The sequence below is a fragment of the Rattus norvegicus genome, chromosome 1 (genome assembly GCF_036323735.1).
Source record: "Rattus norvegicus strain BN/NHsdMcwi chromosome 1, GRCr8, whole genome shotgun sequence".
Lineage (NCBI taxonomy): Eukaryota > Metazoa > Chordata > Mammalia > Rodentia > Muridae > Rattus > Rattus norvegicus.
The window spans coordinates 93,297,602-93,311,514 of NC_086019.1; the positions used below are offsets into that span (position 1 = coordinate 93,297,602).

Sequence of the window (13,913 nt, forward strand, 5' to 3'; positions counted from 1 at the left end):
AGTTTATTTAGGGCATAGGAAGGGGAGTTGAGGAGGGAGGGGAGAGAGAGAGGGAGAGGGTGAGGGATAGGGAGACAGAGAGACAGAAGGAGGAGGAGGGGGAAGAGATGAAGAAGAGGAGGAGAGAGAAAGAGCAGAGAGTAAGAGAGTAAGAGAGAGAGGAGGGGGCAAGCAGCCCCTTTATACATAAAGCCAGGCTTAACTGGCTATTGCCAGGTAGCTGTGGGGTGGAGACCAGAAGGAATTCTAACACAGGGTGCTAAGGTGAGTGGCCAAGGCCACACGTGGGCTGCAAAATGACACAGAAGGACCAGAGATGGGAGACAGAACCGAATGTGGAAGCTGGGTGTAGAGGCGCAGGCTTTTGATTTCAGGTAAGCAGATCTCTGTAAATTCAAGGCCAGCCTGGTCTAAGGAGTGAGTCCCAGGACAGCCAAGGCTACCTGGAGAAACCCTGTCTGTCTCCAAGAACCCAAACCAAAGGAACAAAAGAACAAAACCCACCACCACCAAAACAACAATTACACCCGAGATCCTGAGGGCAAGAGAACTTGGGAGCCCAGGGCTAACCTCAGAAACTCAGCCAGACCATGTTTTAAAATAAGACGTTAAAGGGTCTTGGAGACGTAGACGTAGCGGCAGGCATGCTTGCCTACCATGTAGGGAGGTTCGATCCTCAGCTCTGTCTCCCTCAGAGCAGCAGGAAGCAGTGGGGCTGGGTTGGGCTGAGATGTGGCAACAGGAACTAGCTCGCAGAAATACACCCCCACGTTGACCTCCTTCCCGGCACTCCCAGAAGGATGGCTGGTCCTTCTAGGCCTGCCTGCCTTTTGTGTGCTGCTGGTCATTAAGCTGCTAAACTGGCCACAACTGAGGGCTCCACGCCCCAGGGAGGAAACCACTGAAGAGGCGTCCCTGCTCCCTCACACCCCAAACCATCAATTAACATTAACAAGAGAGAATGTTCCTCCATGCTTAAAGACCCCCAACAGGGTACAAATGGAACAGAAGCCCCGCCTCATGACTCAGGAGGTTAAAGGGCTTGGGTCCTTCTGTGTGCCCAGAGTGTCCGGATGGCGAGTGGCAACAGGAAGGTCACTATCCAGCTGGTGGACGACGGGGCCGCGGCTGGAGCTGGGGGCCCACAGCTCTTTAAGGGTCAGAACTACGAAGCCATCCGAGCAGCTTGCCTGGATTCCGGGATCCTGTTTCGTGACCCTTGCTTCCCTGCTGGCCCTGATGCCCTTGGCTATGACAAGCTGGGACCTGACTCAGAGAAGGCCAAAGGGGTGGAATGGAAGAGGCCTCATGTAAAGTGGGGCTGGGCTGGGACCTGGGTCTGAGGGAGGAGGGCCAGGGCCTGGACTCTTGGTCTGAGGGAGGAGGGCCAGGGCCTGGACTCTTGGTCTGAGGGAGGAGGGCCAGGGCCTGGACTCTTGGTCTGAGGGAGGAGGGCCAGGGCCTCGGTCTATGGGAGGAAAGGCCAGAGTTTTGAGCCTGAGGGATCAGGGCTATGACATGGACTCTTGGGTGTAAGAGAGGCAGACTGGGGTCTAGATCCCTGGTTCTGTGGAAGAGGGAATGGGGGATAAGAGCAGGCTCAACCACAGGGTTCAGGGGTATCCAGGAAGGCGAACAGCCACCCACAGACCTTCCCAAGGTTGGAGGCCCTCATTACCTGGGATACTGGTGTCAGGGGCCCAGGCCTCTGACTTCTCTGTTGCTCAGGCCTTCCCTTACCCAGCTTCACCAGAGCCCTAATCTTGCAGGAGTTTTGTGCCGAGCCCCAGTTCATCTGTGAAGACATGAGTAGAACAGATGTGTGCCAGGGCAGCTTGGGTGAGCCCCCTTGTGACCATCTGGAGCCCCCAGACCCAGGACTTGCACAGCTCCTCCCCCGTCCCCTGGCCCCATGTCTTCTTTCTTCGGTTTGCTGGTCTCTGGTCCCCTGTACCTAACCTGGGACTCTCCTCCTCCTCCCAGGAAACTGCTGGCTTCTAGCAGCGGCTGCCTCTCTCACGCTGTACCCCAGACTCCTGTACCGGGTGGTCCCCCCTGGGCAAGGCTTCCAAGATGGCTATGCTGGGGTTTTCCACTTTCAGGTAGAACTCAGTTCCTCTCTCCATGCCTCAGTTTCCCCCATGGTAGCACGATGGCATAGGCATGACCGTTACCATTCTCTCCCCACCCCAGCTCGGGAGGTGGAGGTGGGGGGGAAGTGGAAGGCAGAAGCGGGGGTTGGAGGCAGGATTCAGGCAGGGGCTGGAAGCTGAGCCCGCTCCTGCCCTGTTTTGTTTTTGGTTTTGTTTTGTTTTTCACTAGCTCTGGCAGTTTGGCCGATGGGTGGATGTGGTGGTGGACGACAAACTGCCTGTGCGTGACGGGAAGCTGCTCTTTGTGCGCTCAGAACAAAGGAACGAGTTCTGGGCCCCTCTACTGGAAAAGGCCTATGCCAAGTAAGGACTTTACCTTCCCCAGAGCTCCGCCCCCTCCCGCCTGCAGCCCCAAGAGCATGTGCAGTCTATGTGGAGTACTGACATCATTGGGGGTCCTCCAGACACCCAACCTAGGACCCTAAATCAGGTCATATCCGCCAGGGCCCTGGTATCACAGCAATATCCTTCATTTTTTGGTATTGTCTTTTATATTTTATTGAGAAAGGATCTCATACAGCTTAGCTTGCCCAGGAATTAGCTATGCAGCCAAAGGAGACCCTGAACTCCTCCACCTCAGAAGTGCTGGGGTTACAGGCGTGTGCTGCCACACCAGGATTATGCGGGGCTGGGGCTCGAACCCAAGGTTTCATGTATGCTTGGTAAGCCCTCTACAACTCAGCCACAGCCCCAACCTTTGTTCACTCACTTATTGTCTTGCTACGTAGGCCAGATTGGCCTCGAACTCACTTCTTTGTTGGGCTCTTGTGTACAAGAGCCTGACTAAAGTTAGGAAATGTGTGTGTGCTGGAGATGGAACCCATGATCATGTGTATGCAAAGCCACACTCCAAGCCCCTCACTGGGGGATTCTAGGCAGGGGCTCTGCCACTGAGCCATGCCCCCAGCCCCTCACTGGGGGATTCTAGGCAGGGGCTCTGCCACTGAGCCACACCCCCAGCCCCTCACTGGGGGATTCTAGGCAGGGGCTCTGCCACTGAGTCACACCCCCAGCCCCTCACTGGGGGATTCTAGGCAGGGGCTCTGCCACTGAGCCATGCCCCCAGCCCCTTACTGGGGGATTCTAGGCAGGGGCTCTGCCACTGAGTCACACCCCCAGCCCCTCACTGGGGGAGTCTAGGCAGGACTCTACCACTGAGCCATGCCCCCAGCCCCTTACTGGGGGATTCTAGGCAGGGGCTCTGCCACTGAGCCACACCCCAGCCCCTCACTGGGGGATTCTAGACTGGGATGTAAGTTTCAGCCTGTGAATCTCCTAATATTTATTTATTTATTTATTTATTTATTTATTTATTTATTTATTTATGGTTCTTCTAGTCAGGGTTTCTCTGTGTAGACCTGGCTGTCCTAGAACCCGCTCTGTAGACCAGGCTGACCTCAAACTCCTAGAGATCTGCACCACTACCCAGGAGAATCTTCAAATCTTTATTTTTGTTTTTTTTTCTTGGAGCTGAGGACCGAACCCAGGGCCTTGAGATTACTAGGCAAGCGTTCTACTACTGAGCTAAATCCCCAACCCCCAGAATCTTCAAATCTTAAAGACCTTCTTCCTCTTCTGACATTTTCCACAAACATTCCTAGAACCCCACTGATACTCATATTTCCCAAGGATCCTGAAATCCCACCATCTATCCAGGCCCTGGACTTGCCAAATCCTGTTCCCTCCAGGACCTCTACCCTCACACAGTCCCTCATGGTCCTTTGAGACATCTGCCCCACATCCTCTCCCATCTCAGGCGCTGGAAGGCCTGACAAGTCCCCATGGACATCCCCTTCACAGCTCCCAGAGCCTCAAAGGGTCACAGAGGGTTGACAATCTGGGCCAGCCAGTTCCTTCCATGGCTTCCAGACTGCATAGTTTCATGGACCCTAGAGATCACAGACCTAGCATGTGTCAGAGGCCCCAATCTCATCTCTGAATATTTCAGGGATTGAGCCAGGCACAGTAGGCCTACAGCTATGACCATGGTAATATTGAGTATGCTGAGGCAGGAGGATTGCAAGTTTGAGGGCAGATAGAGATGCATAGCGATACCATGTCCCAACAAAACCAAACCAAACCACCCAATTACCTGAGCATGGCAGAAAATGTCTTTGTTTCTTTTTTTTTTTTTGTTTTTTTTTTTTTTTTTTTTTTTTCGGAGCTGGGGACCGAACCCAGGGCTTTGCGCTTCCTAGGCAAGCACTCTACCACTGAGCTAAATCCCCAACCCCATGTCTTTGTTTCTAACACTGAGAGCAGAGGCAGGCGGATCTCTGGGACTTTGAGGCAAATGTGGTTCTCAGAGTGAGCTCTTTCTTGGTCAGTCAAAGCTTGGTCGCAAAGACAAGAGGGAGGGATGGGGCCTGGGGGTAGGAATCTGTAGGGATGGCTCAGTGTTGTAAGCACTTGTCACTCTTCCAGAAGACCTGGGTTTTATTTCCAGTCACAACCGTGTGTAGCTTCAGTGCCAGGGTTCTGAGGCCTCCACAGACACCGCGCACACGACGTGTGGCACAGAGACATACATGCAGGCAAAACACATACATATAAAAGTTATAGACACGGGGGGTTGGGGATTTAGCTCAGTGGTAGAGCGCTTGCCTACGAAGCTCAAGGCCCTGGGTTCGGTCCCCAGCTCCGAAAAAAAGAAAAAAAAATTATAGACACATACACACAGTCGGGGATATTTCCTGGGGACCCCTACTGATAGAGCTCCCAGGCCCGAGATGTTCCTATGTCCCTCAGACCTACCTCTACCTGCTCCAACAGGCTCCACGGCTCCTATGAGGTAATGCGAGGAGGTCACATGAACGAGGCATTTGTGGACTTTACGGGAGGCGTGGGCGAGGTCCTCTACTTGAGACAGAACACCCCAGGTGTCTTTGCCGCCCTTCGCCATGCCCTGGCCAAGGAGTCCCTTGTGGGTGCCACTGCCCTGGTGAGAGCTGAGCTCCCGTGTAGACCTCCACTAGGCCAGCGTAGTCGGGGATGAGGTGGGAGGGGAGCCTAGTATTCAGTGTCCTTCTTACCTTCTGCTGTTGTCCCTCAGATCCTCAATGGTAGATTCTAGGCTAGAGCCCTCCATGTAAGCTACATCCTTCCACCCCCTCCATTTTACATTCCTTCCCAGGCAGGGTCTGAGTTACCCACACTGGCCTTGAACTTGTGATCTTTCCGTATCAGCCTTCTGTGTAGCTGGGATCCCAGGCCTGTGATGCAGAGCCCAGGCTTCCCCCATCTCCTTTATTTTACCCCAACTGTTCACCTGAGTCCCTTGGCATTTGATGCGGCTTGGAGAGCTCCTGGGTCAGAAGCATGAGGCTGGATTGGGATGCTAGGGAGAGATGCTTGTATCGCCCACCCGACGCTCACAATCTTGGCCTCCTCCAGAGTGATCGGGGTGAGATCCGCACAGATGAAGGGCTTGTGAAAGGACATGCTTATTCTGTCACAGGCACACACAAGGTGAGTTAGACTAGGCTAACCCTTCCCTCTGTAATGATCCCTCCACACCACCCTCACTACTGACATTGTTTTCAGATGTCTCTGGGCTTCACCAAGGTGCGGCTGCTGCGGCTGAGGAACCCCTGGGGCCGCGTGGAGTGGTCCGGGCCCTGGAGCGACAGGTGGGAGGGGCTTGGGATGGGTGGGGGCGTGGCCATGGGCGTGGCCCCACATGCCTTCCTCTCACATTGGTTTCCTCAGCTGCCCACGCTGGGACATGCTCCCCTCTGAGTGGAGAGATGCCCTGCTTGTGAAAAAGGAGGATGGCGAGTTCTGGTGAGTTTTTAGGGACTCACTCTACCTGCGGGAAGTCTGCTGGGACAGGAGCCTTAGAACACAGGGGCCAGAAAGGATACAGAGAAACTCCTGGGATGGATGGGTCATGTTGCACATGTTGCAGAGCAATGGTCCCTATCAGCTGGGATTTGGGGATCCGAATCTTTTTTTTTTTTTTGCAAAGTCAGGGCAGGAGCAGTAAGATCAGGACTAAAAGGACATTGTTTTCAGAGGGAGAACACTGAGATTAGGTTAGCCGAAAACTCACTATGTAGACCAGGCTAGCTCCGGCCTCTTTTTGACCTCAGCTTCCCCAAGGCTGGCATTGCAGGTATGAGGGAATCTAAAGGAATTTGGAGTCAGTGGTTTTTTTGGGGAGGTTTAATGGGAACAGAACCATATTTTCTTTTTTTTTCCCTTTTTTTCGGAGCTGGGGACCGAACCCAGGGCCTTGCGCTTGCTAGGCAAGCGCTCTACCACTGAGCTAAATCCCCAACCCCGAATAGAACCATATTTAGGGTGAGCTGGGGAGGTTTAGTGACATTTGGGGCTTTGAATATATTTAATTTAAAACTATTTTCCTAGTTTTATATTGCTCTATTGAGTGTGCATGAAGCCCACTACGGTGGTGAGAGAAGTCAGTTCCTTTTACTGTGGGATACTAAGGTCAAAGCCTCGGGCTACCAGGCTTGTAGAGCAATAGCTTTTATTGTCTTGGCCATCTTCCCAGCCCTATTTGAGGGGTTTCTAAAGTTAGTTTGGAGAGATCGAGAAGTGTTTGTGAATCTTTCCAGAAGTGGGGTATTTGCGAGGCCTTAGGAGACCTTGGCAAGGCCTGAGGATTCGGGGTGTCTGGAGATTGGAAGTTATTCGGCAGTGTTTAAGGAACTGGGGGCTTTGTGGTGGTGGGACACTTCTGAGGTTCCTCAAGCTGGCTTTGGGGTGCCTGGGCACCTTTCATGGTTGGTTTTTCAGGATGGAGCTTCAGGACTTCCTCACGCACTTCAACACGGTCCAGATTTGTTCACTGAGCCCTGAGGTGTTGGGCCCCAGCCCGGCTGGTGGCGGCTGGCACATTCACACCTTCCAGGGCCGCTGGGTGCGCGGCTTCAACTCCGGTGGGAGTCAGCCCAGCGCTGGTGAGGCCTGGGGACCCCTGAGAAGCATACTTGGGGGCTTGTGGCAGGGTGGGAACTCTACCACCTTCCTTCTTTTCCATCAGAAAACTTCTGGACCAATCCCCAGTTCCGGCTGACACTGCTGGAGCCGGATGAGGAAGAGGATGAAGATGATGAAGAGGGACCCTGGGGAGGCTGGGGAGCTGCAGGGGCACGGCCAGCGAGAGGAGGCCGAGTCCCCAAGTGCACGGTCCTACTGTCACTCATCCAACGCAACCGCCGGTGTCTGAGGGCCAAGGGCCTCACTTACCTCACTGTGGGCTTCCACGTGTTCCAGGTGAGGCCAAGGTCAAGCAGAGGGTCTGCAGGAGCAGAGGGTCACAGAGACTTAAGGGCAGGAGTGTACTGGTGGTTCAAAGAGGATGCTATTGCAGAGATAGTTGGAGACAGGGATTCAGGTGCAGGGAGAGAAAAAGGTCAGCGGGCAGGAGGGGACCAAAAGGACAGAGAAGGGACGAGGGCACAGGTAGAAAGGAAAGGGTTGGGGAAGGGGTCAGAAGGGACCTAGGTCAGAGATGAGGAAACGTTAAGGGTCCAGAAAGAAGGGGCGGTGTGAGAGGTGTGGAGGGGCAGGAAGGAAATCTGCAAGCTCCCCAACCCTCATTCTGTTGGTGTTTTCTTCCTGCAGATCCCGGAGGAGGTGGGTATCAGATGCGGCCACAGACCCACCCGAGGGCTCGGTGGCCTGTGCAGGAAGCCTGGGAACACGGGAGGGCCTGGCCAGACAAGTCTGTGTGTGTGTGTGGGGGGGGAATGGTGGGGGATATCAGAGGGTTGGGTGGGGAGCTCGGGTGGGTGGTGGTCATGGCGTCCCGCCCGCAGCTGCTGGGCCTCTGGGACTCTCCGCGCAGCCGCGCGCTCTTACCGGGACTGCTGCGCGCCGACCGCTCGGTTTTCTGTGCCCGCCGCGACGTGAGCCGACGCTGCCGCCTGCCGCCCGGCCACTACCTGGTGGTGCCCAGCGCCTCGCGCGTGGGCGATGAAGCCGACTTCACGCTGCGCATCTTCTCGGAGCGCAGCCACACCGCAGTGTGAGCCGGTGCCCCCCTCGCCAAGCCTTACCAGGGGGAACCCTGACCCCCACCCAGGAACCTCAATCTAGAATCATAGAATCCCTGGCACCAAACCCCGCCCAGGGATCGCAAATTCCCGCCTCTGCATCCCCAGCCCCGCCCTACCCGGGTATTCCCCCCCTTTCCCCAAAACGCCACTTTCCTTTGACTGTACCCACGTCCTCTGCTGAGACCCCCGCCTGAACGCTTCCTTTCTTCCGTAATTTGCAGGGAGATCGATGACGTGATCAGCGCGGACCTGGACGCCCTCCAGGTGTGGACTGTTGTGGGCGGGGACAGGACTCAGAGGGCGGATAGGGCTTTGGGAAGGAACTGAACTCCGCATTCCACAGGCCCCCTACAAGCCTCTGGAGCTGGAGTTGGCACAGCTATTTTTGGAGCTGGCTGGAGAGGTGAGAAGTGTCGGGGACTGGGGGTGCCAGGCCAAATGATACTGAGCTCCCCTTTCTCCTTAGATGTCTTAAAAAAAAAACAACAAAAACCCAACCCAAACAAAAATTGTAGATCAGGATATCCAAGAACAACTATGTATCCTGTAGCCCAGGCTGGCCTCCTTCAGGTTACCTAATGCTGGGGTTACAAACCTGAACTGCTTTGTTGGGGTTTGGGGTGTCTTAGCCTTATTCCCACAATGCTTTCCTCTTTGTGTTCTGGGAATGCTCAAATTGCCTCAAGGTCTTCGCTGGGTCTGCACCTCCTTTCTCTGGACGTTCACATCCTCTGCCAGACCCAAACATCTTTCCCAAGTGCCTTCTTCTGTCGTTTGCCCACTGCGGGTTCCCACAGTGTGTCTCCCACCACTGTGCTGACCACTCTGGGGGACACGCCTGCCTCCTCTAGCTGAGCTCTAAGAAGGCAGCCACAGATAGGCCCTCAGCAGGACGAAGCCCAGGACCTGCCCCAGAGTGGATGGCTGAAGGCATGTTTTGAGCTGGTGGCCTTACAAACGGTTCTTCCCTGATTAGGAGGAGGAGCTCAATGCTCTCCAGCTGCAGACCTTAATAAGCATTGCTCTGGAGCCTGGTGAGTTTGGCCGGAGGTCGAGGTGGGGGTTCCTGCAACCGGAGCGCCATGCCTATAGAGCCTCTATGTGTGATGAAGCTAGGCTTCCAGGCACAGGAAGCAGGGCTTCCTACATGGCTACATGAGGGCCATGATCACTCACAGTCCCCCTCCACTTCCTCTAAGAGGCAGAGGCCGAGGCAGAGAACCCCAGCTCGGTTGGTTTTTCAGGCGTGAACGCTCAGCATCTACAAAATGCCCACGGCAGGGAGTTAGTCTGAAAAGTTCTTGCAATGTTGGCCTACATGCCAGGGGGGCTGGATTTCTTTTTTGCAGCTAGGAACAACACCAGGACCTCTGGAGAGATTGGCCTTAGGACCTGCGAACAGCTTGTGCAGTGTTTTGGGGTACGTGAGGTGGTATATGGGGAGGAGGGATGGGGACGCTGGGGTTTTCCCTTGCCTTTTAGGGGACATTGATTGTAACCATGTGTCCTCACTGCAGCGTGGGCAAAGATTGGCCCTATACCACTTCCAGGAACTCTGGGGCCATCTCCTGTCATGGCAGGTAGGTGAGGGTTGAGAGCAGCTGCCCTTCTCCTAGACACTGATATCCTGTGGGTCACCGAGGGGGCACTGCCATCTTGGGGGTGAGGTAGATATAAAGCCCGTCACCCCACAGAGACCTTCTGATCTAGAGCAGTGATCTAATTGCTGTTGGGATTCTCAGCTCCCACCGCAGCCTCTTCCTTGCTAGGTGACCGATCCCGGACCTGTCACCTCTTTGAGGAGCCTCTGCTTAGCCACTAATGGGTACTCCTTCAAGGGAGGGGCTGCAGTGTCCCGGAACTGATCATAGTGACAACTCCCTGCTATTGAGTCTTCTCTAGCCTTCATGGGTAGATGGATTTGAACTTGTTCCCAGCAGCTTGGGGAGCTGCGGCCTGATCCCATCGTGTCCAGCCTCAGAAGCCCTCTTAGTTACTTCAGGGTGCGAGAGCATTGCTCTGGGGCTGGGCACGTGACAGTGACTCCTGCCTGCCTCCATCCTCCAGGCCACATTTGACAAGTTCGATGAAGATGCTTCTGGGACAATGAACTCCTGTGAACTGAGGCTGGCACTGACTGCCGCAGGTGTGGCTGGGGACCTGGAATGGCCGTAGGGACAGCACCCAGTCCTCAGAATCTTGTCTGCACCCCTCAGCTGTGGCCATCCCTAATGGTCCCAGGGACCAGTGCCAATTTCCTCTGACCACTCTTTTCTGCGACATGGCTAATGTGTAGTGTGGCAAGGAGCCCACAGGGTGCCACTGGACAGCCACAGAACACCCCAGCACCTTCTGAGACTACTGCGCTACAGCAGAGGAAGGAAACCCCACCCTAAGCCATAGGGAAATGTATACTAGGGTGTGATTATGGAGATCCCAGAAGACGAGTCAGTTCCATGACTCCGCCTGGGTTCACCTGTGACCACTAAGTAGGAGCTGGGGCAGGCAGGGGGTGGATGTGAGAGAGATGACACTATAAATATGAGACCTGGAATGAGCCAGTGTCTGGGGACAGGGAAGACATGGTCCCAGGGAATCATGGTAGAAGGTGGGGGCCAGGGTGCTGAACAAGCAGTGGGACACAGGACAGAGGGAACTGGATTGTCCATCCACTCGTTCCAGAGTGCCAGGCACATGCCAAAGGTCGTTTTGGATAGGAGTCTGAGAAGGTCTGCTAGCGAATTCTGCAGTTCTAACCGGTTGACCGAGGGCTCTTGGCTATCGCATCTGGGCCAGCAAATCTCAATACTCAAGGGTACATGAACATCAGAGGGACACCGACCTGCCTCAGGCCACCAGAGGCATGGTGTGTGTGGGGGAGGGTAGCATTTGTTGAATGAGTACACAAAGGTACCATGCAAACTTTGAGACTGTGTGGGGCACATGGAAGTTGGGAGGGCCAAGTCCTTAGAAACCAGTTGCATTGTGGTCCTACAGCAGATGCGACAGAGCCAATGTCTAGACTTTAGGTGTAGCCTCAGAAGAGGAGTCACACTGCAGTGTTCTCTGGTACCCAGGCAGGGAGACAGTCCTTCAACCTTCGAAGGAGCAACCTGCTGGCACCTTGAGAGGTAGCCTAAGTGACCTAAGTGTCGTGAAGGGCTGGGGATGCAGCTCAGTGGGAAAGCTGCTGCAGAGAGCCTAGCAGTGAGGGGCTGCAGGGTAAGTGCAGCGGAGAGAGCATGTGCTTAGCCTGTGCGAGCCACCCAGGGTTCCATCCCCAACACTCCAAAACAGCGACAAAACCCCAGCTCAGCTGGACAAAACCCCCAGCTCAGCTGGAGAGCGCTGAGATGCCCTGAGCTTTCCTATCAAGTACCACAAACACCACAGGCTACACTCCTGGCACCTGGAAGGAGGGGGCAGGAGACTCGGGAGCTGATGACCGCCCCTGGCTGTGTAAAAGGAGGTGGAGGCCAGCTTCTTTCAAACACAGCACAACACAGCACACTGCATGGTGTCTTTGGTAAGGTACTTGCAACAAAAGTGTGAGGGCCAGAGTTCAGATCCCCAGCACCCACGTGAAGGCCAAGTGACTTCAGAGGAAGCTGGCTAGCTAGAAAAACTGGTTTGAGTTCTGGATCTCAGTGAGACCCTGCCTCAATGTATAAAGGAGTAATTGGTAAGATGCTTCCGACTGTACACTTGCCCACACAAGTGAACGTACTATAAACACCCACCCCCAACATTAAAATGAGAAGCAACATGGCGAGGGGCATACTGTAAACACAGTAAACAAGGCAACCTCCTCGCAGGCTTCCACCTGAACAACCAGCTGACCCAGGCTCTCACTAGCCGCTACCGAAACAGCCGGCTCCGCGTGGACTTCGAGCACTTTGTGTGTTGTGCAGCCCGGCTCACCTGCATCTTCCGTGAGCGCCCACTCCTGGCTGGGCAGGGTATGGGGGTGTGCACTGGGGCTGGCGCTACGTACTCACCCCGGCCTCTCACACACAGGCCACTGCTGCCAACACCTGGATGGCGGCGAGGGGGTCGTCTGCCTGACCCACAAACAGGTGAGCTGGCGTGAGGGACAGTGCAGCCTTAGTTGTATCCCAAAGCCTCTCTGCCTCAAGGCTGCCTTTTCTTTCTTTTCAGTGGTCGGAGGTGGCCACCTTCTCATAGGCTTGAAGCTGAGGGAGTCTGCCCTGCTGCCCTGCTGCCCTGCTTGGTGCCAGTGATGGAAGATGAACATGGATGAGCTCGGCTTGGGCCCAACTTGCTGTCACACAGGTGGAGGCTATGGTGTCTGTCTTCTGGCTATGTGGTCCTGGCTGGCCTCACAAGTGCTGGGATTACGAGCTGGAGCTGTCCCAAACAGAACTGTCTTCCTTTTACAACTTGTGCATGTCAGTCCCTGCATGGAGGCCCATAAACCACACACAGGCACTGGGCCAGTGAGCACTGCAAGCTCCCTGGGGAATGACGGGGACGCAGGGAGAAGATGACACCAGAGTCCTTCTTAAAAATATTACTTGTTTTATTCTCCCATCCCCAGAGGGTGGTTTATCCAGAAACCAAGAAAATAAAAATCAATCAGAATAAACTCAAGGGGGTGGGTGGAGAGAAACCCATTAACGACCAGGCAGGCAGGCCAGCGCCCACCTCCACCTCAGGAGGTCCCCGTAGACCCCTGCCCACCGCCATAAGGGGAAAATCAGGAGGGGGCTGGGAGGGCAGCGAATCAGCTATGTCTTCATTATGAGAGTGAGAGAGGTGGCAGAGATATGCAGCTAGATGGATATATATTTATATAATAAATCCGTAAGTTAATAAAGTAAATAGTAATTCTCTGGAAGGTTTTAATTTTTTATAGGATTTTTTTTAAGCTTTTTTTTTTCTTTCTTCTTTTTTTTTTTAATGATTTTTTTGTTTGTTTGTTTCTGTTCCATTCTTTGTGTTTTGTTGGTTTTGGTCCTTAGAAAATCTGAGACTCAGAGCCCAGGTGAAACAAGGCCAGGTGGGCGGGGGCGATTGCCCCAGCAGCCACTGTGGAGGCAGAGAGGGGTTATGGCAGGTCCTCTGCTCCTGGTGTGACACAGGGCAGGGAGGTGGGAGGAGCCACTAGAATCTGGTCCAGGGGAGCTGGGTGCCCTCTGCTGGACTTCTTAGGGCAGGCGGTTCCTGGACAAGGCACATGGGGCTTTGGCCTGGATGTGAGAGGCTTTGAAGGGGCTGGCCTCAGGGGCAGAGGGGACCTGGGTTTAGAAAGATGTCTCTGGGGCCCAGAGGGGCTCAGGTGTCCGTTGTTCCTTTCATATAGGCTAAGAACCCACAATACAACATATATATTTAGCAGACCAGAAGCGCTGATCGACAAGCCTCCATCTCCCCTACCAGACTGAGAAAAGAGGCCTGCCTAGCCCCTCCCTGCCTGACCCCCTAGAAGGACCACAAAGAGCTCTTTGCATAGATACTGAGTCAGGGTGGGGCAGGGCTCCTCAGCCCCTCCGGGAGGCCAAGGGAGTCTGTTCAGGGTGGCTGAGGGCCTCACAGGTCGCTCTCCCCATAGAGGGCTGTAGAGAAGGACTTGTAGTCAAGGGCGCCTGGAGCAGCATCAGGGCCCTGGTAGGGCGCCATGCGGGCGATGCAGTACTCAGCCTGGTCAGGGGGCAGCTCTCTCCGAAGTTCCTCAGCAGTGATGAAGTTCTAGAGGCAAAAAGCAGGACTCTGAGCC

General features: G+C 54.7%; 3 protein-coding genes and 1 long non-coding RNA gene across 12 annotated transcripts in view; 2 read left to right on the forward strand and 2 right to left on the reverse strand.

The window, feature by feature from the left end:
* Positions 1-13,913, forward strand: part of LOC103689966 (MARCKS-related protein-like) — a 980,777-nt gene that overhangs the window by 229,739 nt on the left and 737,125 nt on the right. The window lies entirely within an intron of this gene.
* Positions 970-13,619, forward strand: Capn12 (calpain 12). 4 transcript variants are annotated; one of them, NM_001110808.1, is made up of 21 exons: positions 970-1,310; positions 1,770-1,839; positions 1,984-2,102; positions 2,323-2,456; positions 4,926-5,094; positions 5,547-5,621; positions 5,697-5,782; positions 5,862-5,936; positions 6,912-7,075; positions 7,159-7,391; positions 7,743-7,754; positions 7,937-8,145; positions 8,398-8,440; positions 8,520-8,579; positions 9,153-9,210; positions 9,526-9,596; positions 9,694-9,756; positions 10,244-10,322; positions 11,992-12,108; positions 12,194-12,252; positions 12,335-13,029. In NM_001110808.1, exons 1-21 carry the CDS (start codon positions 1,074-1,076, stop codon positions 12,359-12,361), a joined length of 2,160 nt encoding a protein of 719 aa, NP_001104278.1. In that variant the 5' UTR covers positions 970-1,073; the 3' UTR covers positions 12,362-13,029. The 4 variants fall into 4 exon arrangements, 3 of the variants coding, with proteins under 3 accessions (NP_001104278.1, XP_038967508.1, XP_038967509.1); XM_039111580.2 differs by having other exon boundaries at positions 1,074-1,310; positions 11,992-12,252; positions 12,335-13,619; XR_005505354.2 differs by lacking the exons at positions 9,153-9,210; positions 12,335-13,029 and having other exon boundaries at positions 1,074-1,310; positions 10,244-12,108; positions 12,194-12,225.
* On the reverse strand, positions 4,566-8,117 carry LOC102550499 (uncharacterized). 2 transcript variants are annotated; one of them, XR_010062977.1, is made up of 4 exons: positions 7,980-8,117; positions 7,365-7,416; positions 4,908-5,770; positions 4,566-4,791 (listed from the first exon to the last, which is right to left on the reverse strand). It is a non-coding gene; the product is annotated as an uncharacterized LOC102550499 (long non-coding RNA). The 2 variants fall into 2 exon arrangements; XR_010062976.1 differs by having other exon boundaries at positions 4,908-7,416.
* Actn4 (actinin alpha 4) overlaps positions 12,693-13,913 on the reverse strand; it is a 69,076-nt gene continuing 67,855 nt past the window's right edge. For all 5 annotated transcript variants that reach the window (XM_006228688.3, XM_006228689.3, XM_006228687.3 and 2 more), the window contains one exon: positions 12,693-13,885. In XM_006228688.3, the coding sequence (XP_006228750.1) occupies positions 13,727-13,885 (159 nt within the window). In that variant the 3' untranslated portion in view covers positions 12,693-13,726. The remainder of the gene's footprint in view (positions 13,886-13,913) is intronic.

Bases quoted from the DNA above. Each gene is read 5' to 3' on its own strand.
- Capn12 (XM_039111580.2), top strand. From the start codon at position 1,074: ATGGCGAGTGGCAACAGGAAGGTCACTATCCAGCTGGTGGACGACGGG. The intron at 7,076-7,158 runs GTGAGGCCTGGG...CTTTTCCATCAG, and splicing joins TGGGAGTCAGCCCAGCGCTG to AAAACTTCTGGACCAATCCC. The intron at 9,211-9,525 runs GTGAGTTTGGCC...TCTTTTTTGCAG, and splicing joins AAGCATTGCTCTGGAGCCTG to CTAGGAACAACACCAGGACC.